General features: G+C 39.3%; 1 protein-coding gene across 3 annotated transcripts; it reads right to left on the bottom strand.

Moving 5' to 3' along the window:
- Nucleotides 1-349: 349 nt before the first annotated feature.
- LOC117755311 (interleukin-1 receptor-like 2) lies at nt 350-24,651 on the bottom strand. Of its 3 annotated transcripts, XM_034574993.1 has the most exons (16): nt 24,403-24,651; nt 23,441-23,627; nt 23,194-23,344; nt 23,001-23,066; nt 22,694-22,817; nt 21,218-21,366; nt 6,829-7,078; nt 5,867-6,053; nt 5,620-5,770; nt 5,427-5,492; nt 5,120-5,243; nt 3,644-3,792; nt 3,373-3,510; nt 2,917-3,081; nt 1,504-1,649; nt 350-908 (listed from the first exon to the last, which is right to left on the bottom strand). In XM_034574993.1, exons 3-16 carry the CDS (start codon nt 23,306-23,308, stop codon nt 660-662), a joined length of 2,079 nt encoding a protein of 692 aa, XP_034430884.1. In that variant the 5' UTR covers nt 23,309-23,344; nt 23,441-23,627; nt 24,403-24,651; the 3' UTR covers nt 350-659. The 3 variants fall into 3 exon arrangements, with proteins under 3 accessions (XP_034430884.1, XP_034430886.1, XP_034430885.1); XM_034574995.1 differs by lacking the exons at nt 21,218-21,366; nt 22,694-22,817; nt 23,001-23,066; ... (1 more) ...; nt 23,441-23,627; nt 24,403-24,651 and adding exons at nt 7,237-7,300; nt 9,337-9,493; XM_034574994.1 differs by lacking the exons at nt 21,218-21,366; nt 22,694-22,817; nt 23,001-23,066; ... (1 more) ...; nt 23,441-23,627; nt 24,403-24,651 and adding exons at nt 7,237-7,300; nt 8,486-9,051.
- Between the last annotated feature and the right edge of the window lie 1,250 nt (nt 24,652-25,901).

Raw genomic sequence — 25,901 nt, forward strand, 5'->3', positions numbered from 1 at the left:
TATTTACTAAAAGGTCAAAAGGTCAATCCAACAGGAGAAGAAAACCATTTTAAATAATTTATCATTGAAAAAAAGTAACTGAATATTAATATTATATTTATCTCACCAAAACAAATGGTCATGTTAGCAAGTCAAAAAGGACAAAGAGCAAGAAACAAAAAACATTTTTTTGACTGTGAAAAAAAAGAAATTTGTTGTATTTAAAACACATTGAAAATATAAAAGTATTTTCTTACAACTTCTCACCCTTTTTCTTTAGAATAATAACATTGTTAATGTTTATCTTCAGCAAATTGTATTTATGCTGTGCGTCCTCATAAACTAAAGTAGTGGAGCCTTTATTTACAGAACTACATACTCTGTATTTAAACACACCATATTGGTTTAATACTTGAACAATTAGGAATGGATATGAATGTGTAGCCTCTGTCAGATGCTGCCCCTAGGACACATACATTTCACAATAAAAGTTCACAACAAAACAGTAAAGGACTCAGACTACCTGAGTTAAGTGGGCAACTTCAAGTCATTAGGAGAGAGCAGAGAATATCACAAAATTCCACAGAAAAAGCACAATAAACACAAACAGCAGCACATAGATGAGTCTCCTAAAGTGAGCAGTGAGATCCTGTAAAAACTCCAGACAGCTCTTCTTTATCTCAAATGAGAGCATACTGTGGACACCTCTTGGCAGGTGTGGCCGGCATCAGGTATCGAACTCTCTTCCAGAAGCGTGAGTTACGCGCAGCAGCATCCCGCGAACCCTCTGGCCAGCTGATGGGGGCGCTTTTTCGAATCAAATGCTGCAGGCCAATGGGGAGGTGTGTGTATCCCTGTGGCCCAGTGTCTCCCAGCTGGATCAGAATCACACTCATCTCCCTCTGCACCAGAGCATGGTGGAGCCCAACCTGGAAAATCACAGATGGCATTTATTTTATTTGTCTATAGTTACAGGGTGACAAAACTTCAGATAGAGAAACCCAAGAATGTTTGGCTAAGTAACATAAAAGACAAGAAGCTAAAATCAATTCTTCTTTAGTCTTAATTTTCTAAAAATACAACTTCACCATCTCATGTCAAGTTATAAATATGTTCTATAATGATTCAAAATTGATTGATTTTAAGATGACAAATTGTAATAATTATGTTTTTTATTTAATAATCATCTCCAGATAATTGTATATGCTATGTTCAGACAATATTTACTCTTGGTCACAACTTGAGGCAAATATCAGACAAAAGACCCTCAAACCTCAGTGAATCCACTTCATCGGAAACATTGAAAAGAAACACAAGTAACATAAATAAACCGAAAAGCAAATATAGCATATGCTAATATATAACAAATAGGAAAAAATTGAAATAGAAAGAATAATATTAATGTTAACAGTAGAAGATGACCAAGAAGAAAAAAACTATAAAACATTGCAGCCAATAACAACAACTATAAAAATCTAATTATTGTCCTAATGGTTTTACTCTGAATTTCTCAGACTCGTATACCTGCCAGTCAAACCCTCCTATCACTGATTCACGGAGCGAGTCGAGACGTTGGTCAGTGATTTCAGAGCCTGATCCTGAACCTGGGGTGAGGATCACCATCAGTCTTCTGCTCTGCTTCATGTTGTTCTCCACCAGCTCCACGTGGTCTAAGAGGTCACAAAAACGATGTAATGCAGAGATATGAAAAATGCTTCCTCAAGCTTATACCACAAAAAAAACACAATGTCATAAAAAACTTTTAAAGACAACCTTGTTTATGTGTGCTTAAAATTTAGCTTTAGTTTTTCAGGAGCTCCTGGACCACTTCAATGAGTCACATGGGAGAAGTTCTGACCAAAAAGGGTGAAAGGGTGAAAGAGTCATGACCCAAATCTCTGTCTCCTGTGAAAAACTCTCAATCAATCAATCAATCAATCATTCCATTTATCAATGAATCAAATCAAATCAAATATACTTTATTGTCCCCATAGAGAATTTTTTTCTTGGGCCAAAGTGCTACAGCAGCTGCAGAACAGTACATTGTGCAACAAACAAACACAAACTGTCGACAAGGACATATCGTGTAAGACCCAGAATAACAATGCAGAATAAAAATGAGTTGAATATTACACCTGCCTTAAAAACACTTAAAAAGATAAAGCGCTACAAGTATATAACACATAAAAGATAAAAAAAACTCAAACTGGCATTAAAACCTAAAAACCAGAGTGTTAAAATGTGACTGACAAAGTGCAAAGGTTATTGCTAAAAATGTTTTGTCATGTGACTATTTTCACCTGGATGCAAATGGACACAATGTTTTTTTTTAGTTTAGCACATTTTAATCATTTCAATTTACACTGAAACCACTGTTCAAAGCAAAAAGAGAAGACAGGAAGACATGTAAAGAGAGGATGTAAGAGAGAAGAATGATGATGTCATCAACAGCTGGAGTCCACCAGATGTTTGGATCGGCGAACACTGTCCAGATGTTTTGGATCGGCGAACGCTGTCCAGATATTTGGATCAGCTGATACTATTCTTGACTTTAAATGACTTCACTATTACTATGGCATCTCTTGAATGGGCCAATAACTGTGTATCCTCATATGGTGTTTAGAAGTTGAGTTTGAAGTTGAATCAAAAGAAAATGGCGTTGGAGGTACTTGGAAAACGTTTCCACTCTCAGCCAAGGAGCTTCTTCATTTCTGACAGACTAGTGGGAGGATCCAGGGACGGAAGTCAAATATCTGACCGACAACCAGGTTCAGAAACCAGCACTTCAACTTTGCTTGGATTGCCTGTGAATCCTCTGATGGCCACTTTCTAGTGGTTTTATCCAAGATTTCCCACAGATTCGAAGAAATTTCATATATTTGTGCCTGTGCATCCAAAACTAAAACACAAACAAAAAATAAGAAATAAAATTCATACCTTCTCCAGGTATGTCATCCCTCCCTTGGATGAAGAGTCGATATCCACACTTTTCCTCCAGGACAGAGGGTAGAACCTGTGTGATGAACTGACAGAGTGTGTTCTCAGTGACCTTGTCCATCTTCTGCATCTGGTAGACCACGTAAGCGTCGTACAACCTCACATCTGTTAAATACATGGAAATTCATGGAAAAGTCGTTTTTTTGCTCATGATTTTCCATTTTGTCCAGTTTTGTCTTATTTATTTTCTTCTGAGATCGTGCAGCTCGACCACACATCTGGAGTTAATCAATATTATGTAAGTTATGTGACTTACAAAATTACATCAGTTCTTAATAGAAAATTAGAGAATGCCAAAAACACCATCTTAAAAATACTTGGACCTGACGGCAGGTGTGTGAAGTAACCGGTTCCTGCAACAAAATCTATTATTAAATAAAAAAATCCTCTCCTTACCTTTCTTGTGACTCCTCAGATGGAAGCAGGGTCTGAACAAGAGTGCGAGGTCGACAGCAAAGCACTTCACCAGCACAGCAGCAAACACACACAGGAGCAACACACACACGGCTCTAATAACCAACGAAGTTATTGACGCTGGAAAACAAACACAAGTTCAATAAAGTAAGTTAAATGTGTAAAACTACATGATGAGTATAGTCAAGGATTAAAATCACCCATTATTTCCATCAGCCAAGAATAAAGTCTTATGATTGGACGACAGACTGACCTCTCCGCTTCAGCGTTAAAGTGGCTGATTTGGCTGTGTAAAAACCTCTGCCGCTGCAATTGAATTCAGCCTGAAAATCCTTTGCCGACACTTTTTTAATGGTCAGGATCGCAGTGGTGATGGTGTTCTTTGAAGGCCTCTCCATGATTCTGACAGAGGACACAGAGTTTGGCTCATTAAAGATGAGGAAACAACAGAGTGAAGTGGTTCAGGGCAGAGATTTACACAAAATCAACAATTTAATTCAAGGTTTGAAGTTTTTTTCTTTTTCTTTTCTTTGTGGTCAGAACTTGAAACTTTCTGTTGGGGCTTTGAAATTACGTTTCAGACTTTGGCCTTGTTATTTCCTCATGATTGGTCTTTGGATTTTAATTAACGAATTGTTTGTTCTGTTTATATTATTTGTTTGTTCATGTATTACTTTAAATGTTCAGTGTGTAGGATTTAAGAACATCTAGTGGTGAAGTTGCATGTTGCAGCTGAATACCCCTCAACCCACCCTCCCCTTCCAAACATGAAACAGAAACTGTGGAAACCTATAAAGTATTTAAATATAAAGGGCCAATTCTAGGTTAGAGAAAACAACAATTCATACAATTTAGGTGAAACACTAGTGTTAACATCACTAGGATTATTTAAAATTAAATTTCTGACAATAGATCCATTTCACCTAAATCCTACACTATACCAGACCTATAAAGTCAAGCTGTTTCTCAATTCAGGGGCTGCCCCATTTCGAGGCTGACAAATGCAACCTTTCATCCCAGAGAAAACGGGAGGATCCTTCCCTGCCCAACCTATCCCAGGATTCACAGGGACAAAAAACCAAGAGGCATTAAAACTTTCTTGTCGTGTATAACTTCAGAACTAAGGGCGGGATGAGCTGGTCGCACCAATCACAAAAAACCTGTAGACCCAACCATCTCATTTCAGTTCAGCCTTAGTGGTCTGCACGGCCCACGAATGAGGCGGCCTCTTGCTCTACTTCCTGTCTTTGTCCACATTTTGTTTTACCTGTGTTATACCTCAATTCAAAATACATGGATTGCGCAATTCTGGTTTGCACTACTCTCGTCCTATATATCGTGTGCCTTATGACTGCATACTATGTCGTACTAAGTACTATGTTTTGAGTACTTAGTATGTTGCATACTTATATGTACTTGTAAAATCTGTCTACTTATGTGTTTACACCGGGGATCAAAGAGAGAAACGACATTTCAATCCCTGTCCTGTACATATGGCAGAATTGTCGTAAATAAAGTTGACTTTTGACTTTGATAAAAACATCTTTTCTGCATTGTTTCCTCTGTATAATAAAATGTGTCATATCTGTGAAGACTTGTCAGCTGGTGTATTTTGTTCAGGCTCTATAGTTGTAACACTGTATAAATGATAAGTTAGATGTTTAATGAGACAGTTAACTGACACTCTAACATATTATATTAAGTTGTATGATATTTTAATCAGGCTTACTGTTTGGTGGTTTGATTGTATCCGGCCATCTGGTTGACTGGGTCTCCATTAACATGCCAGCTAGCTGTACAATCTTTGACATTACTCCCACAGAAAACTGTGCAGTTCAACTTGAGCTCCAAGCCTGGGAGAAAGAATAAAACACATTTTATACATTTATTACCATTGGTAATTATGCAACAATTCTTCCATTATTCAACAATTCAATTCTATCCATTCACAGGCTTATCACTCAAAGGCAACACTATGTTAATAATCAATTACATATAGGTCAGATATAGATGGTCATTCAGGGAACCATTCCTACTTTCATCTGCAAACTGCTCCTTGTTTATAGGAGAGAGGATTTCTACACCAGGGTAAGAAGCTGGATCTGTAAGCAAAAATAAAACACAATGTTTTTCACAGAAACTCGTAAATGTGTGTGACTCAAGAATGTATTTACACAGCGGATGTATGATGCACAATAGATCAGAAACAGACCAGAAAAGCTCTCTCACCTGGAACTACTAGCCTCCTGGAGCCTGACGTGTTGTACGCCCTGTCATTGTGCCTCCAGGTACAAATGCAAGTGTAGATTCCCTCATCTTGTTTGCTGGCATTTTCAACCCACATGTTGTCTTCATGGCGACCTTGAAGAAGACTGTAGTCCTGCAGCAGACAGTGGGAATAAAGACCCACTTGAAAAATATGAAAATGAATTTGGAAAAACGACAGAAGAACTTAGAGGTGTCACTGTAATCACACCTTGTACCAGGTGAAGTTTCCTCCAAACTTGATACATGTTTCTCTGACACGACGTGGACAGCCGACATTCTTGTTCTGGTTGGTGTTCCTGATTTGTCCGTACAGTTTGGGGTTCTCTCGTTCACTCGCTTCTAAGACCTCCACTTCTACATTGTAGTTGCTGCACTCTCCGTTTTGGTCTATATGCCTGGAAGAGAAGCAACCCAGATGGTAAAATGGTTCCGGCCACATGTTTTTGTTCCTTTTTGCTTAATATACACCAGTATGTCAAAGTTTGTTCCCCTCTCAGATAGCGTTTTCCTCCTGGTAAATTACATAGGATGGTGTTTGGACTTGGGTTAGGTCATAGTAAAGAACGGTAGTGAAAACAAGTGTTGTGGTGTAAGGATCTGGTGAAGCATTTGAGTTTTAACCAGGAACGTTTAGCTGGGATTGGACAGTGGAGAGAGTGTTTTCATGAGTTACCTAAAGATCAGAACCTGACATGATTTTGAAGTTGTGTTCAATGATACAAGTAAGTAAAAGCCTCGAAAGCTGCTTTCAGACATATACTATCCTCCGGAAGATCTCCGGACATTCTCCAGAGGGACTGTATGTGTGAGCGCAAATGTCTGAGTGAGAGGTTCCTGTCTTTCTTCCGCCTTTCTCCTGCCAGCCTCCCAGTAAGAAGTCAGCAGAATGTCAGAAGGAGCCGATATGAGAACACAGCAGGAGATTGTGTTGACGTTCTAACACGTGACATTCGCAAAAAACTAAAACTAAAAGAAAAGAGCCATACAAATAGATGACACTGACGAAGATGTCAAGATAACTTTTTTGTTGTGAGCGGAGAATCTCCAGCTCCGTTGTTCTTTTCTTAAAGGCCACCTCCAGAGAAGGTCGGCGCAAATCCTCCAGAGTTCTTGTCTGAAAATGGCGTAACATCAATTTCTAAAGTTGTCAAAGTGCAGGTCTTTTCTTACCGGGCAGTGTAGAGGCCAGAGTCTTCGGGGACAACATTTAAGAAAAATATCGCTCCACCATGGAGATGTATTCTCTCTTTCTCGTCATACGAGATATATTCAATCCTGGAGTTGTTTTTGTACCATTGTAACTCTTGGTTGTATAAGGTGCTCTCAGCCGGCGCGTCATGGACAAAATATAATGCTTCTCCTTCAACCAGGGATATGTAGGCATTATTGTCCTCACACTGGAGCTCTGCTGTATCTGACCCAGAAGAAAAAGATGATAGATTTACTGATAATGATGGAAATGAATAATCCAAAAAGACTTCATAAAAACCAAGAGCAATAGGTGTTTAAACAGTGATAATGTGGGTCATATACATACATAATGCCAGTTCATCATCATCAGCATAATGAAAATATTACCTGAACAATTGAATGTTGACATCACCACAAAGATGAGGACGAGAAGTCGGGATGCATCCATTGTCTAAAAGAGTAAATCAAAAGTTAAAGTTTTGCATTGTGTTTGATAATTAACATGTTTCATACTGCAGATACATAGGTGACTTAATAATCAGAGTTATGCGCTGTCTGCAGGAACCTATGCGGCCATCTTTGCTTCCTGAAGCTACCAGCCCCACAGAATGATAAAATCAGTTTCACAATAAGTTTCAGAAGCTGCTACACAGAGAATACTAGAATCAAATTATGCAAGAAATGGCCTCATGCTGCCCTTTTGTATGACCATTTACATAGTATTTTCATGTCTGCTTTTGCCTCTTTTTTTCTGTCATTACTTAAAATTAGACCTTGGCAGATAACAGGAGACCTGATGGTTAGAATGCACACCGGATGCACAAGCCCTGAGCAGCAGGTCGCTGCTTCAACTCACAGCTAACCAGGATTTCCCATCTCTTTTCGATTTCCTGTCTCTTTCCACTCTCGCTATGGAACATTTTGCGTTAAATTCTGTCTGGAGCATTGAAAAGGACAAAACAGAACTTCAATACACCCAGGATATCTTTTCGTTATCCTGCTTCACTTAACCCAAATCAGACAGTGGCAGAGTCGATATCGTAGCAAAGGCCCCTGATCTCTTCACTTGTGAGCTTAAACTAAGCTGAATGAAGAAAAGATTGGGGAGTGGACATAATGCAGGAGAACCCCTCCTGTGACAAACATGTTGATATTATTTAACATGGGAGGGAAAAACTAAAACTAAATCCTGAAATCCAGAACCATGAAATGAGTCAAATCAAAAAAGAAGCATTTAAATAAACACAAATAACCTATACAACAGCTAAAGACTATAAAAGAGACCATATATTTTTGAAAAAGCAGAGTTCATTCAGCTCATCCCTGTGCTACCAAAGTGAATATCTCGGAGTTGAGGCTATCGGCATAGCATTGCGTAGTGATCAGTCGGCAGCTCTGCTATCTTCCCACAGATAACCCCCACTTAAAATTGTTATTTCATTGTTATCCAGCAAAATGTCAACAAAAAAAGAAAAGCCCTTATCAGATCACCACTGCAGAAAAACAAGTTTGAAATTAGTCAGTTACCAAGGACAGGCATGAGGTTATAGAAGTTCCTGGCGGAAAATGTGACGTTAAAAAATGTTATCTGCACAGGAGATAATGGATCTTATCTTTTATACAGCAAGTTGCTCACCTCAGCACACTGATGCGTAACACATTTCCTCTGAGACATCAACAGCAGCTGTCAATCTCTGAAGATGTGTTTGCTCTTTTCAACAATAGCAAAGAATAAACCAGGTGATTTCCCAGGTATAAAAGTGATACAAATATAGTTTTAGGTTTTTTACAGAAACACTGGTGAAAATTAGTGAAATACAGTAGGTGTTGATAAGTGGTTTCCTTACACATCCACCACTCACATGGTGTGATAGTCTATAATTTAATGAGAGAAGTATTGTATTTCTGGCTCTTAGGTAGGCAGGTAAGATGCAGAGGGTTTATCGGAGCATCTTCACTTCACAGAATGGCTGTTTTATGAGAGTGAAGTTTGTGGGATGTAAATGAGAATCAGCGATCTTAAAAGGGCTAAAGAGCTCAGTCGGGCTGCGGAGTTGGATCATTCTCAGAAGGATTGTCACAACAAGCAGTTTGACATCACACGCCGCCATTTCAACCACTGTTCGTATAAAAATACACATAGACACTACTTAGAGTTTACACAATAAACCAAATAACCAAGCCCATCTCATACAGTCACAGGGCTGTTATGGCATCAAGCAATACATCAATCATCACTAAACTGTTGTGTCACTTTAATATAACATCACATTGACCATAAAGCAAATATTTATAGCAGATTCAGCTGCAAAACAGAGGTATTAATCCTCACTCTTCTAAATTATCTAAAATATGTTGAGCATAATTTCAATTCCATTAAGCTTTTTGTTACTCAGGTACCTCGTGATTTGGCACTATACAGACATTAAATAAAAAATGATACAGTAAAGAAATAATCCTGCAACACTATATGAAACATTTGCTTACCTCATAAAGTGCTGGAAGCTGGGAGGGATTCAGCCACTCTCTGTCTGTGTTCTTCTGCTCTGACTGTCTGTGTTGTCATGTGCTAGCTCTCACTGAACAGAATGGGTGAGCAGCGTGTGCTGCACATGAGAACAAGGAAATTGAGACACACACCCACAAAACACGCACACCCTCACACACACACACACACACACACACACACACACACACACACACACACACACACAGTTTTTCTTATTTATTTGAAGGGAGTTCCACTGAAGAGCGCAATATTCTCCTTTCCATCAAAAACTCAATCATGCAATCATCCACCTACATATTCCAAGTTATTACAGTGGACTAACATTAAAACAGTGTGCGATGTGGGACTTTGCAGCTTCAGCCTCTTGTATTTAGAACATCTTTTCGCCACCAAGGAAGTTATTTTTTCACTTATAGTTGTTTGTTTGTTTGTTTATTTGTAAGAAAGATTAGGCTAAGACAACTGAACAGATTTCCACAAAACTTGGATATGATGTAGGTCAAGGAAGAACACATAAAATCTTTTTGCAGATACAGATCAGGCAGTGGATCCATTTTTTTTTTACATTTTCCCAAATAATTTATGGTTCTTCATAATAATAACACACATGTAGGAGTCGATGGGATGAAGTAGTCAGGAGATTTCTCGTTTTGTGCACCTCTCGGTGTGCGTTTTATTTCCAATCATTTTACGGCTACAGAGAACTTCAGGGTGTCACCAAAACATCCACTTTTAACCCCCTACCATGGTAAACCCACAGCTCCTTACAGAGTGTGTTGTCGTGCAAACCACGTAGTGCAAATCAAATAGTGTAAACCACTTCAAGAGTCTTTGGTGAATTCTGTCTATCACATGTGTCCACTACACACTGATGTATATGAGTGTGTGAAACTTGGTGCAGCATGATTGAATGTAAAGAGACTGTTGGGCCGAGGCAGAGGTATGAACTCCTCTGAGTGACATTATAGTTTGTTTACAGGCTGTTGTCTTCATCGGGTTAACATCAGAATATTGGTGTCCATGTGATCGTGTCTAATGGATGGATGGACGCATGGACAAATGGATGGACGGATGAGTAGATAGATGTACTTTATTGATCCCAAATTGGGAAAGTATTGTGCTACAACAACATTTAAAGGGCATTGCAAATAGAGCGAAGAACAAAAGACTTAATACAAAAGATGACAAAAAGAGACTAGCATGCAAAATTGCAGTAGTTGTTTGCAAAGGTAAAGTTAGGAACATAAATAAATATGAATATAAGATGTGCAAAAAAAAATGATTGGCCTTCATAAAACACGGGTACTTTTACTAAAACATAAAGATGTATTGCATAAGTCGCTCATAAACAACACAGACCTCATTGTTCAGTGAGTAAAATGGTTTCTCCCGAATTATTTTGAGTTTGCAGTTTTTAAAACAATACTTCTCTCCTCAATGTGGAGCTGCCAAGACAACTGTTTCTCATTACCAGCTCCAGAGGCAAAGCCAAGGGTTTGCCTCACAAATAATCTCTCTTATGTTTTCAGTCATCAGCCTGAATACTTGTTCTCTTAATAACATTGTAACTGTGGGAATCTAAATTCAGCAGCCAGCTTCCAAACTGGTTGTATATATTTTAAACTTGACTGCACAGAGAAACCTGCAGAGGATATCTGAGGTTCTGAAGTGATAAAATAACAAAGATAAGATGTTTCTCTGAAAGGCTGAACAGGAAATGCTTGTTGAAAATGTACAGAGTCGGTCAGTGAAGGGTTGTGGTTCCTTATGCTTCGCGTTTCTTACAAATAAAGCCTGTAGGAGAATGTGTGGTTATAGTTGAAATTTTAAACTCTTAAACCCTGAATTCAAAACTATGAATTGTGCTCAGTGTTTTTGTTTAAAGCTGAGACAATGATGCCTCTGTTTGTGCACATTTACGCATACTTTTATAACTCAGATGGTAAATTTGTGGTTTGAGGCCGTTGGGCTTAAGTGGTTTTCCAAAGTAGTTTTTTCCTGTTGCTGCTGGACACAAGACATCTCTCAGCAAGTATGGGAAATCTACACCCATTTTCTAATCAGCTAACATCAACACGAGACAGGCTTCCAGCATCTCAATATCTTAAAGGGGACATAGCATGCCCATTTTACCACAAGTTGATATGGTTCCTTGGGGTCTTAATGAAATGTCTGTAACATACTTTGGTCAAAATACCACAAGGATCATATAAAACAGCACCCTTTTTACCCTGTATAAAACAGCCCTCCACAGAGTGACCTGTTTTGAGTGCCTGTTCCTTTAAATGCTAATGAGCCAGCTCCCCCCTCTCCCCCCATGATTTTAAACGATATAAATTACATATTTTATATGATATAAATTATCAAATATGCATCCCATACTTTGTATTCCCCTTCTGTTGTCCTGGAGCTTTAATTTTCCCAATCACATAATTAAATGTCCCCCTCTGCCCATCCACTACAAGCATACAAGCAGACAGACAGAGAGAGAAAGAGAGGGGTGGGGGGGGCTATGAAGACCATCATTTACCCCCGAACCCCGACATTCAACGGGTACAACAACAAGCGGAGAAAGCAGAATCGCGGGCTGACCTTATATATACAGTCTATGGGGCTGACCAGCGGAGAAATGCACGTCCCGTGTGAACAGCCAGGCGGCTGCGCGCTTGAGAACGGCGCTGTGCTGCCTCGCAGCGGCTCTTCCGCGTCCGGTGTAAACCCTGCGTAACGAGTGGGGGGGCTCTGTTTGTGCCAGTGTTACAGTAGTGCTGAACACTGCGGAAGTCTTCCACACTGCTGGCTGTGTGGCGCTGACACAAATTCCAGCTCACGCATGGGAGAGCGAGCGGTCGCGCCCGAGCAGCTGCTGCAGCCTCCCAGTCCCAACGATGCAGACAAATGCCACATGTGAGTGAATCGCGGGCTGACCAGCGGAGAAATGCTCGTCCCGTGTGAACAGCGGCGGCTGCGTGCTTGGGAACGGCGCTGCGCTGCCTCGCAGCCTCGCTGCCTCCGGTGTAAACCCGGCGTAACGAGTGTGGGGGGAGGTGGGGGGTGGGCCAAGGCCATGTAGGGAGACTTCCAGTACCTTGTTACGACACAAAACCCAGGAAGCTCAATCGAGTCACTCAAGCATGACGTTTCTGACTTAGAGGAACCATAACAAAATGCGCAAGTGTTTTTTTCCCAGAGTTTTGGGGTTGGTAGACATGCCAGATACCCACATTAACCTGTAGAAGCACTAACAAAGTGGAATTTGCATGCTATGTCCCCTTTAATGTCTGCACAGGGACACAGAGTAGGAAAAAGATGAAGTGATTTCCCCGATCAAAATCACTCAGCAATACTTGCTAGAAGGATGGAACATGGGCCATGGAAGAACCAACACAATTGTGGGATGGACCTAGGAACATTTTCACCAACTTCCTACGAATCTGATCAGGTGAAAAACAGCAATGCCTTTAAGTGTTGAAATCACAACTTGAAATTGAACTTGGTTCAGTCAGTCTGGGGTATAATTATTGAAGAATCTTTCAAATGGGCTACAGTTGAGAAATTGCATTGGCTGTATTCAGCTTCACCTACTCTTAAAACTGAGCCAAATATTGCTCATCTAGAAAAACTGTGACCTCGGATAATCTTGAACAACCTTTAAAATAACATGATGAAGGAAATTCCCCTGGTACTCTCCCCAATCTGTCAATGTGATAGATTGATTTTATTAGGAAGCTGATTATTGATATAAATTCAAAAGGCAATAAAAGCAGTCATAGGGACATAAAAACAAATGGAATTCATTTATAGTCTTACAAAGAGTTAAAATGTTTAAGCTATAAGAACAAAGTCCTGTGAAAAAGGTTAAAGTTTTAAACAAAAAGGGTTAACGTAGTTAAAAATCTTTTTGTTAAAAGAATAAGGATTTCTACCTGCCAGATGAGCTAATCTGTGATCTACTGGTATAGCCTTTTTGAGAGGTGACATTGGTGATTGATTAGTCATACCTGCAGAGGCCGGATAGGGGAGCTCTGGGCCACTGTGCTATTCTCAATGAAGCTGCCAGAGAGGAAACATCGTGTCCGAGCATCTTTATTGATATCTCCCCTTTTCAGGTATAAAATGAATGTTTATGCTCTTGAACATTGGAAGATGTTTGCTAAGTGGTTTTGTTACCATGTTGAGTGTTTTGGAAGCATTATTTCGATTTGTTGGATTGATAATTGGTATACTGTTTAGCTGGCTAAACTCCGTTCTTCCAGTGGCAGGCATGGAGCGGCACGAGGTTAGCATAAGTGCAACAGATGTTGTGTGCATTTTGACTGTGTTTAGCTCAGTAAGACACACAAACAGAGTATGAGGTTGCTAATGTGTATCTGTGTGGTTAATTTTCACTATGTTTATGGGTGTGAATAATTACTAATGCATTTGTGGATTCATTTCTAAATTTACTGTAAATAATAAGGAACAAGGTATATAACAAAGATAAGAGACTAATGGCTACTAATGTCTAAGATATTTTTGTTTATTGCCAATACATTTAAGTTTGATATTTAAGTTGATGTTCAATGATTAATAGGCCACTTTCATATATAGTTACCTGTCTACTTACCTGTATAAGAAAAGTGAGAGAAAAGAAAATTAGATTGGGAAGTTGACCTTGTAATGGAAAGAAAATGCATAACATTGTTTAAATATTTTATACTGAGAGAACTGTTGTACCTATGTAAATTGTTACTTCTGAAAATTCTTAATGAAGCTGCCAGAGAGGAAACATCGTGTCCGATCATCTTTTTTGATATCTCTGTTAAGACCAGGCTTTGGATGCAGAGGCAGAGAGAGGCTTGAGACAGAAGTCAAGTCAAACAGGGTTTAATAGTATGACCGTGTGGAACAGGTAGGCAGGCAGGAATCCGAGGCTGGAGTCAGGGGTGATGAATGTCCGTGTGGAGCAGGCAGGCAGGCAGGCAGGCAGAAATCTGAGGCTGGAGTCAGGGCTAATGTCCAGCTGTTGATCCTGGGCAGGGAGACAGGGAAAGTCAGGACACAGCATAAAAGGAAGTTTCAGAATCTTCTAGTATCGTTTACTAAAGGTGATGGCTGGCAGTACTGACGGTAACTTAGTCTATAGTCCGGCGAAGACTGAGAGCAGGGCTGGAGCTTATAAAAGGTAGCTGACCGATCAACAGCAGCTGTGTAGCCAAGAACCCAACTCCAGCACACCAGGTCCTCACTAGGGGGCAGATGAGGCAGAGGGCATGACAATCTCCCCTTTTCAGGGCGCAACATCAACAATTACAAGGTTCCAGTCAGACTAAGATTACTGTCACAACAGCAGGTGAAAATGTGGCAACTGACCACGTACCTGACCATAACATATTTCAAAATCATCAGTTATTTTGCTTCCGAATCAGACACACTCTGAACTCAGCGGTATTCAACCTGATAAATAAAAAATGTTTTATGATAACTGACATACGCGACAAGAGAACATGAGGTCACACAGTTGGGAGGTTAAATCTGTAATCACAGGTTAGATATGCACAACACATGTTTTCTGTCGTAGTAAAAGGTGAAGGAGGCAGCTGAGAATGTGCTGAAGAACATTGCCAATGCTGACACTCATTTTATTCTGATTATCTAACCAGTTTATTCAGTTATCTAACTACTGAAAACCGAGTTAAGATTATTGTAGTGGAAAAATAACTAATTGTGGTTGAAACCTATGTTGTAGTTGAAAAGTAAGTTTTATGACCTGTATCTACATACATATACAACCTGCCCAAATACTTTATGACCTGAACTGTTTTATGGTCTGAACTGTGTATGACCTGAAAACTGTCAGACCCTTTTCATCACTTATTTACCCTCCAAAGAACTGAATGCTTATCTCCAAAGGAAACATATGTAAATCAGTTATCTGTGTTTAGATTCCTCTCTCAACCTGCGCCTACAAAACCAGTCTGAACTGATTCAGACACACAGCCTTAGTTCTCCTATATACGATCCTTGCATTTGACTGTCCTGCATCTTCACTCTGAGATCCGTGTGACTATCTGTGTTGATCCTTTCTGCAGAAAGCCCCTATTAAAATACACAAAGACAAATTTGGTGTTCCAGCCTCTTGTATTTCCAGATTTCCATCACATTATCTTGAATGGTTTTCTTTCTTTCTTCGAACCATTTTGTTACTTTCATTGGACGTCAGAGAAGTAAAGACAAAGGAAAATATTAAAATCAAAAAAGCTATGTGCAATAACCGAACCAGAATATCTTAAATATAAAAATATACTAATGCATAAATAGGCTTGCATTCTAGTAAATGATACTGAGAGCCCTTGTGTTAAGCCATTATGTCCTGAAGAGAAAAACAGTAAGAGTAAAATGTCGTCACCACTTTGTAAAGTGTGGTTTGAGTGGTCATCAAGACTAGAAAACCAACCATTCACACACACATGAATACAGTGCCTCAATGTGGACACACTCACACTGGGGAAATATGTGCATCAGTGTCTTTCCAAAGGAAATCTAAGCACTTGTAATGTAGGAGATCCGGGGATCCAACCACCGGCATTGTGGTTAGTGGATGACTCACTCAAACTCCTTAGCCACGTCCGCACATTTTGACGTCAAGTTTTATATACAGTTTTGTTGTGCAATAATGCATTAAACGTGATACCATAGCATGGTGTGCCTTTCGGCATTCAATAAATTTGGTTATCAAAATAAAATATTGAATATTAATATTAAACATTAATATTAAATAATAACTTTAATTGATTAAAGTTACCTCGGGGCACCACCCTTCAAAGGAAGGGAAAAGATAGCCAATATATTGATTAAGTCTCATAAAAGTACTAACTATAAATTTGGAACTCTGATTAACAATTAAATTAATAACTATAACCCAAATTACCATATAGATAGCTAGCTAAGTTGAAGGATATAGAGTTCTTGACAGTGTGGAGGTTGGCATAATTCACTTATGCAACATTAATGAAAAAACATTTGTTAAAGAAAAACATTTATTATGAATATAATAAAGTATAAAAACACAAATTACTAACGGTGTACTTTCTCAATAAAGATATGTATGTGAGTATGCGTAAGTGTCTGTGTGTGTCAGCGTGCTGCCAAAATGGCGGTTGGCCCCCCCCCCCCCCCCCCCCCCCCTTTGGAATGTTTACGACATGTAGAGAGATGGGTGCTGAGATATGCGTGTCTGTGTTGGTGCCAAATTAGAGAAAGCTTGAAGGTTGGTAGAGCTTGGATTGGGAGGTTTGGGTCTGAGAGGACACCGTAGGAAAAGAGGAGTTCGTTAGATCATCAGAGACTTTTACAGGAGTGCATCTAGACAGAATAATGTGCGAAACAATAATAGAGGAGATCATGAGTAACACGTATAGAGAGCCTCTCAGGCCACACAACCCTGGATACACATCCTTATCAATTAAGTGTATGAAATCGTGCACATCTACAATTTCCCTTGAACACTCAATTTAAGATGTGGACGTCTCCACGAATCCTTGTTCATTTCTCCGGCAAAACAGGAAAAATGCCTTCAACTAGGATGATTGCCACGAGGATGAGTCAGATAGACATTAATAATCCACAATAATCCAGAGAGAATGACTAATACACCCGTTCCAAATAAAACCCTTTAAATGTATTATTTCTTATGTTTGATTTTGTATTTGAGAAATCACCTAAAAAGTCATGAAAAATCTGAATTTCAACATCTCACCAGATATAAGATGACCAAAGAGAGGTCATTGGATCCCTGTGAAGAAGGTCCGGAACCCCAGTTATTTCGGCCCTCTCTTCTCTTCACTGTTGGACGTAAAGGCAGAAGATTTTTTTCTCCTGGGTGATCAGCCACCGAAAACTTCTCGGGTCCAGACGATCTTTCAAGGGATCCTGTTCGTGACGCCAAGTTTGTGGTGGAAATTCATCTTGAGATTTGAAATAATGAAATTCTCAGACTGGAGTTGCCTTTGAGTCTTTTTAATAGTAAGCTCTGCAGAGGTTACACAACAAGCACGGGTGCTCAAAATGGAACTGGCCGCAAGTTCATAAAAGCCAGAACTTATACAAAGAGGCGTTTCATAAAACATAATATGAAAAAAAGACATGAAAGACATGAGATCATCATCTGTGTCTGTCCGTCCGCTGTAGCAGTTGGAAGAAAACATCACCAAATAAGGGCATACACCCTGTTTATCAAGGTCATAGCAGTGAGACACCGCCAAATAAGGGTTCCATCCTGTCAGGTAGACAGTATCACAGCAGTGAGACACCTGGTCAGGGGGATTTCCACTACCTTAGACACTGGTCAGTGCAATTTTCCACTACAAGGTCAATCCAACAGGAGAAGGAAAACATTTAAAATAATTTATCATTTAAAAAAAGTAACTGAATAATAATATTATATATATCTCACCAAAACAAATGGTCATGTTAGCAAGTCAAAAAGGATGAAGCACAAGAAACAAAAAACAATTTCTTGTATTTAAAACACATTGAAATTATAAAAGTATTTTCTTACAACTTCTCACCCTTTTTCTTTAGAATAATAACATTGTTAATGTTTATCTTCAGCAAATTGTATTTATGCTGTGCGTCCTCATAAACTAAAGTAGTGGAGCCTTTATTTACAGAACTACATACTCTGTACTTAAACACACCATATTGGTTTAATACTTGAACAATTAGGAATGGATATGAATGTGTAGCCTCTGTCAGATGCTGCCCCTAGGACACATACATTTCACAATAAAAGTTCACAACAAAACAGTAAAGGACTCAGACTACCTGAGTTAAGTGGGCAACTTCAAGTCATTAGGAGAGAGCAGAGAATATCACAAAATTCCACAGAAAAAGCACAATAAACACAAACAGCAGCACATAGATGAGTCTCCTAAAGTGAGCAGTGAGATCCTGTAAAAACTCCAGACAGCTCTTCTTTATCTCAAATGAGAGCATACTGTGGACACCTCTTGGCAGGTGTGGCCGGCATCAGGTATCGAACTCTCTTCCAGAAGCGTGAGTTACGCGCAGCAGCATCCCGCGAACCCTCTGGCCAGCTGATGGGGGCGCTTTTTCGAATCAAATGCTGCAGGCCAATGGGGAGGTGTGTGTATCCCTGTGGCCCAGTGTCTCCCAGCTGGATCAGAATCACACTCATCTCCCTCTGCACCAGAGCATGGTGGAGCCCAACCTGGAAAATCACAGATGGCATTTATTTTATTTGTCTATAGTTACAGGGTGACAAAACTTCAGATAGAGAAATCCAAAGATGTTTGGCTAAGTAACATAAAAGACAAGAAGCTAAAATCAATTCTTCTTTAGTCTTAATTTTCTAAAAATACAACTTCACCATCTCATGTCAAGTTATAAATATGTTCTATAATGATTCAAAATTGATTGATTTTAAGATGACAAATTGTAATAATTATGTTTTTTATTTAATAATCATCTCCAGATAATTGTATATGCTATGTTCAGACAATATTTACTCTTGGTCACAACTTGAGGCAAATATCAGACAAAAGACCCTCAAACCTCAGTGAATCCACTTCATCGGAAACATTGAAAAGAAACACAAGTAACATAAATAAACCGAAAAGCAAACATAGCATATGCTAATATATAACAAATAGGAAAAAATTGAAATAGAAAGAATAATATTAATGTTAACAGTAGAAGATGACCAAGAAGAAAAAAACTATAAAACATTGCAGCCAATAACAACAACTATAAAAATCTAATTATTGTCCTAATGGTTTTACTCTGAATTTCTCAGACTCGTATACCTGCCAGTCAAACCCTCCTATCACTGACTCACGGAGCGAGTCAGGACGTTGGTCAGTGATTTCAGAGCCTGATCCTGAACCTGGGGTGAGGATCACCATCAGTCTTCTGCTCTGCTTCATGTTGTTCTCCACTAGCTCCACGTGGTCTAAGAGGTCACAAAAACGATGTAATGCAGAGATATGAAAAATGCTTCCTCAAGCTTATACCACAAAAAAAACAAAAAAAACACAATGTCATAAAAAACTTTTAAAGACAACCTTGTTTATGTGTGCTTAAAATTTAGCTTTAGTTTTTCAGGAGCTCCTGGACCACTTCAATGAGTCACATGGGAGAAGTTCTGACCAAAAAGGGTGAAAGGGTGAAAGAGTCATGACCCAAATCTCTGTCTCCTGTGTAAAACTCCCAATCAATCAATCAATCATTCCATTTATCAATGAATCAAATCAAATCAAATATACTTTATTGTCCCCATAGAGAATTTTTTTCTTGGGCCAAAGTGCTACAGCAGCTGCAGAACAGTACATTGTGCAACAAACAAACACAAACTGTCGACAAGGACATATCGTGTAAGACCCAGAATAACAATGCAGAATAAAAATGAGTTGAATATTACACCTGCCTTAAAAACACTTAAAAAGATAAAGCGCTAAAAGTATATAACACATAAAAGATAAAAAAAACTCAAACTGGCATTAAAACCTAAAAAACCAGAGTGTTAAAATGTGACTGACAAAGTGCAAAGGTTATTGCTAAAAATGTTTTGTCATGTGACTATTTTCACCTGGATGCAAATGGACACAATGTTTTTTTTTAGTTTAGCACATTTTAATCATTTCAATTTACACTGAAACCACTGTTCAAAGCAAAAAGAGAAGACAGGAAGACATGTAAAGAGAGGATGTAAGAGAGAAGAGGGAGAAACTGATACTATTCTTGACTTTAAATGACTTTACTATTACTATGGCATCTCTTGAATGGGCCAATAACTGTGTATCCTCATATGGTGTTTAGAAGTTGAGTTTGAAGTTGAATCAAAAGAAAATGGCGTTGGAGGTACTTGGAAAACGTTTCCACTCTCAGCCAAGGAGCTTCTTCATTTCTGACAGACTAGTGGGAGGATCCAGGGACGGAAGTCAAATATCTGACCAACAACCAGGTTCAGAAACCAGCACTTCAACTTTGCTTGGATTGCCTGTGAATCCTCTGATGGCCACTTTCTAGTGGTTTTATCCAAGATTTCCCACAGATTCGAAGAAATTTCATATATTTGTGCCTGTGCATCCAAAACTAAAACACAAACAAAAAATAAGAAATATAATTCATACCTTCTCCAGGTATGTCATCCCTCCCTTGGATGAAGAGTCGATATCCACACTTTTCCTCCAGGACAGAGGGTAGAACCTGTGTGATGAACTGACAGAGTGTGTTCTCAGTGACCTTGTCCATCTTCTGCATCTGGTAGACCACGTAAGCATCGTACAACCTCACATCTGTTAAATACAAGGAAATTCATGGAAAAGTCGTTTTTTTGCTCATGATTTTCCATTTTGTCCAGTTTTGTCTTATTTATTTTCTTCTGAGATCGTGCAGCTCAACCACACATCTGGAGTTAATCAATATTATGTAAGTTATGTGACTTACAAAATTACATCAGTTCTTAATAGAAAATTAGAGAATGCCAAAAACACCATCTTAAAAATACTTGGACCTGACGGCAGGTGTGTGAAGTAACCGGTTCCTGCAACAAAATCTATTATTAAATAAAAAAATCCTCTCCTTACCTTTCTTGTGACTCCTCAGATGGAAGCAGGGTCTGAACAAGAGTGCGAGGTCGACAGCAAAGCACTTCACCAGCACAGCAGCAAACACACACAGGAGCAACACACACACGGCTCTAATAACCAACGAAGTTATTGACGCTGGAAAACAAACACGAGTTCAATAAAGTAAGTTAAATGTGTAAAACTACATGATGAGTATAGTCAAGGATTAAAATCACCCATTATTTCCATCAGCCAAGAATAAAGTCTTATGATTGGACGACAGACTGACCTCTCCGCTTCAGCGTTAAAGTGGCTGATTTGGCTGTGTAAAAACCTCTGCCGCTGCATTTGAATTCAGCCTGAAAATCCTTTGCCGACACTTTTTTAATGGTCAGGATCGCAGTGGTGATGGTGTTCTTTGAAGGCCTCTCCATGATTCTGACAGAGGACACAGAGTTTGGCTCATTAAAGATGAGGAAACAACAGAGTGAAGTGGTTCAGGGCAGAGATTTACACAAAATCAACAATTTAATTCAAGGTTTGAAGTTTTTTTCTTTTTCTTTTCTTTGTGGTCAGAACTTGAAACTTTCTGTTGGGGCTTTGAAATTACGTTTCAGACTTTGGCCTTGTTATTTCCTCATGATTGGTCTTTGGATTTTAATTAACGAATTGTTTGTTCTGTTTATATTATTTGTTTGTTCATGTATTACTTTAAATGTTCAGTGTGTAGGATTTAAGAACATCTAGTGGTGAAGTTGCATGTTGCAGCTGAATACCCCTCAACCCACCCTCCCCTTCCAAACATGAAACAGAAACTGTGGAAACCTATAAAGTATTTAAATATAAAGGGCCAATTCTAGGTTAGAGAAAACAACAATTCATACAATTTAGGTGAAACACTAGTGTTAACATCACTAGGATTATTTAAAATTAAATTTCTGACAATAGATCCATTTCACCTAAATCCTACACTATACCAGACCTATAAAGTCAAGCTGTTTCTCAATTCAGGGGCTGCCCCATTTCGAGGCTGACAAATGCAACCTTTCATCCCAGAGAAAACGGGAGGATCCTTCCCTGCCCAACCTATCCCAGGATTCACAGGGACAAAAAACCAAGAGGCATTTAAACTTTCTTGTCGTGTATAACTTCAGAACTAAGGGCGGGATGAGCTGGTCGCACCAATCACAAAAAACCTGTAGACCCAACCATCTCATTTCAGTTCAGCCTTAGTGGTCTGCACGGCCCACGAATGAGGCGGCCTCTTGCTCTACTTCCTGTCTTTGTCCACATTTTGTTTTACCTGTGTTATACCTCAATTCAAAATACATGGATTGCACAATTCTGGTTTGCACTACTCTCGTCCTATATATCGTGTGCCTTATGACTGCATACTATGTCGTACTAAGTACTATGTTTTGAGTACTTAGTATGTTGCATACTTATATGTACTTGTAAAATCTGTCTACTTATGTGTTTACACCGGGGATCAAAGAGAGAAACGACATTTCAATCCCTGTCCTGTACATATGGCAGAATTGTCGTAAATAAAGTTGACTTTTGACTTTGATAAAAACATCTTTTCTGCATTGTTTCCTCTGTATAATAAAATGTGTCATATCTGTGAAGACTTGTCAGCTGGTGTATTTTGTTCAGGCTCTATAGTTGTAACACTGTATAAATGATAAGTTAGATGTTTAGTGAGACAGTTAACTGACACTCTAACATATTATATTAAGTTGTATGATATTTTAATCAGGCTTACTGTTTGGTGGTTTGATTGTATCCGGCCATCTGGTTGACTGGGTCTCCATTAACATGCCAGCTAGCTGTACAATCTTTGACATTACTCCCACAGAAAACTGTGCAGTTCAACTTGAGCTCCAAGCCTGGGAGAAAGAATAAAACACATTTTATACATTTATTACCATTGGTAATTATGCAACAATTCTTCCATTATTCAACAATTCAATTCTATCCATTCACAGGCTTATCACTCAAAGGCAACACTATGTTAATAATCAATTACATATAGGTCAGATATAGATGGTCATTCAGGGAACCATTCCTACTTTCATCTGCAAACTGCTCCTTGTTTATAGGAGAGAGGATTTCTACACCAGGGTAAGAAGCTGGATCTGTAAGCAAAAATAAAACACAATGTTTTTCACAGAAACTCGTAAATGTGTGTGACTCAAGAATGTATTTACACAGCGGATGTATGATGCACAATAGATCAGAAACAGACCAGAAAAGCTCTCTCACCTGGAACTACTAGCCTCCTGGAGCCTGACGTGTTGTACGCCCTGTCATTGTGCCTCCAGGTACAAATGCAAGTGTAGATGCCCTCATCTTGTTTGCTGGCATTTTCAACCCACATGTTGTCTTCATGGCGACCTTGAAGAAGACTGTAGTCCTGCAGCAGACAGTGGGAATAAAGACCCACTTGAAAAATATGAAAATGAATTTGGAAAAACGACAGAAGAACTTAGAGGTGTCACTGTAATCACACCTTGTACCAGGTGAAGTTTCCTCCAAACTTGATACATGTTTCTCTGACACGACGTGGACAGCCGACATTCTTGTTCTGGTTGGTGTTCCTGATTTGTCCGTACAGTTTGGGGTTCTCTCGTTCACTCGCTTCTAAGACCTCCACTTCTACATTGTAGTTGCTGCACTCTCCGTTTTGGTCTATATGCCTGGAAGAGAAGCAACCCAGATGGTAAAATGGTTCCGGCCACATGTTTTTGTTCCTTTTTGCTTAATATACACCAGTATGTCAAAGTTTGTTCCCCTCTCAGATAGCGTTTTCCTCCTGGTAAATTACATAGGATGGTGTTTGGACTTGGGTTAGGTCATAGTAAAGAACGGTAGTGAAAACAAGTGTTGTGGTGTAAGGATCTGGTGAAGCATTTGAGTTTTAACCAGGAACGTTTAGCTGGGATTGGACAGTGGAGAGAGTGTTTTCATGAGTTACCTAAAGATCAGAACCTGACATGATTTTGAAGTTGTGTTCAATGATACAAGTAAGTAAAAGCCTCGAAAGCTGCTTTCAGACATATACTATCCTCCGGAAGATCTCCGGACATTCTCCAGAGGGACTGTATGTGTGAGCGCAAATGTCTGAGTGAGAGGTTCCAGTCTTTCTTCCGCCTTTCTCCTGCCAGCCTCCCAGTAAGAAGTCAGCAGAATGTCAGAAGGAGCCGATATGAGAACACAGCAGGAGATTGTGTTGACGTTCTAACACGTGACATTCGCAAAAAACTAAAACTAAAAGAAAAGAGCCATACAAATAGATGACACTGACGAAGATGTCAAGATAACTTTTTTGTTGTGAGCGGAGAATCTCCAGCTCCGTTGTTCTTTTCTTAAAGGCCACCTCCAGAGAAGGTCGGCGCAAATCCTCCAGAGTTCTTGTCTGAAAATGGCGTAACATCAATTTCTAAAGTTGTCAAAGTGCAGGTCTTTTCTTACCGGGCAGTGTAGAGGCCAGAGTCTTCGGGGACAACATTTAAGAAAAATATCGCTCCACCATGGAGATGTATTCTCTCTTTCTCGTCATACGAGATATATTCAATTCTGGAGTTGTTTTTGTACCATTGTAACTCTTGGTTGTATAAGGTGCTCTCAGCCGGCGCGTCATGGACAAAATATAATGCTTCTCCTTCAACCAGGGATATGTAGGCATTATTGTCCTCACACTGGAGCTCTGCTGTATCTGACCCGGAAGAAAAAGATGATAGATTTACTGATAATGATGGAAATGAATAATCCAAAAAGACTTCATAAAAACCAAGAGCAATAGGTGTTTAAACAGTGATAATGTGGGTCATATACATACATAATGCCAGTTCATCATCATCAGCATAATGAAAATATTACCTGAACAATTGAATGTTGACATCACCACAAAGATGAGGACGAGAAGTCGGGATGCATCCATTGTCTAAAAGAGTAAATCAAAAGTTAAAGTTTTGCATTGTGTTTGATAATTAACATGTTTCATACTGCAGATACATAGGTGACTTAATAATCAGAGTTATGCGCTGTCTGCAGGAACCTATGCGGCCATCTTTGCTTCCTGAAGCTACCAGCCCCACAGAATGATAAAATCAGTTTCACAATAAGTTTCAGAAGCTGCTACACAGAGAATACTAGAATCAAATTATGCAAGAAATGGCCTCATGCTGCCCTTTTGTATGACCATTTACATAGTATTTTCATGTCTGCTTTTGCCTCTTTTTTTCTGTCATTACTTCAAATTAGACCTTGGCAGATAACAGGAGACCTGATGGTTAGAATGCACACCGGATGCACAAGCCCTGAGCAGCAGGTCGCTGCTTCAACTCACAGCTAACCAGGATTTCCCATCTCTTTTCGATTTCCTGTCTCTTTCCACTCTCGCTATGGAACATTTTGCGTTAAATTCTGTCTGGAGCATTGAAAAGGACAAAACAGATCATTCAGCTCCTGTGGAATGTCTTGTTTTTTCAATAGAGATGATCCGCAGTGTTAATATTTGGCTTCTATGGCATTTAAGTTCAGGGGTTGGTAAAACGAAGCAACTTCAATACACCCAGGATATCTTTTCGTTATCCTGCTTCACTTAACCCAAATCAGACAATGGCAGATTCGATATCGTAGCAAAGGCCCCTGATCTCTTCACTTCCCACAGATTGGGGAGTGGACATAATGCAGGAGAACCCCTCCTGTGACAAACATATGGATATTATTTAACATGGCAGGGAAAAACTAAATCCTGAAATCCAGAATCCTGAAATGTGTCAAATCAAAAAAGAAGCATTTAAATAAACACAAATAACCTATACAACAGCTAAAGACTATAAAAGAAACCATATATTTTTGAAAAAGCAGAGCTCATTCAGCTCATCCCTGTGCTACCAAAGTGAATATCTCGGAGTTGAGGCTATCGGCGTAGCATTGCGTAGTGATCAGTCGGCAGCTCTGCTATC

This window comes from Hippoglossus hippoglossus, chromosome 21, assembly GCF_009819705.1.
Source record: "Hippoglossus hippoglossus isolate fHipHip1 chromosome 21, fHipHip1.pri, whole genome shotgun sequence".
In the NCBI taxonomy this organism is placed as follows: domain Eukaryota; kingdom Metazoa; phylum Chordata; class Actinopteri; order Pleuronectiformes; family Pleuronectidae; genus Hippoglossus; species Hippoglossus hippoglossus.

Bases quoted from the DNA above. Each gene is read 5' to 3' on its own strand.
- LOC117755311 (XM_034574993.1), bottom strand. From the start codon at position 23,308: ATGTGGGTTGAAAATGCCAGCAAACAAGATGAGGGCATCTACACTTGC. The intron at 6,054-6,828 runs GTAAGAAAAGAC...CTTCTCTTCCAG, and splicing joins TCTGGCCTCTACACTGCCCG to GCATATAGACCAAAACGGAG. The intron at 3,793-5,119 runs GTAAGCCTGATT...GTCCTCTGTCAG, and splicing joins TACAATCAAACCACCAAACA to AATCATGGAGAGGCCTTCAA.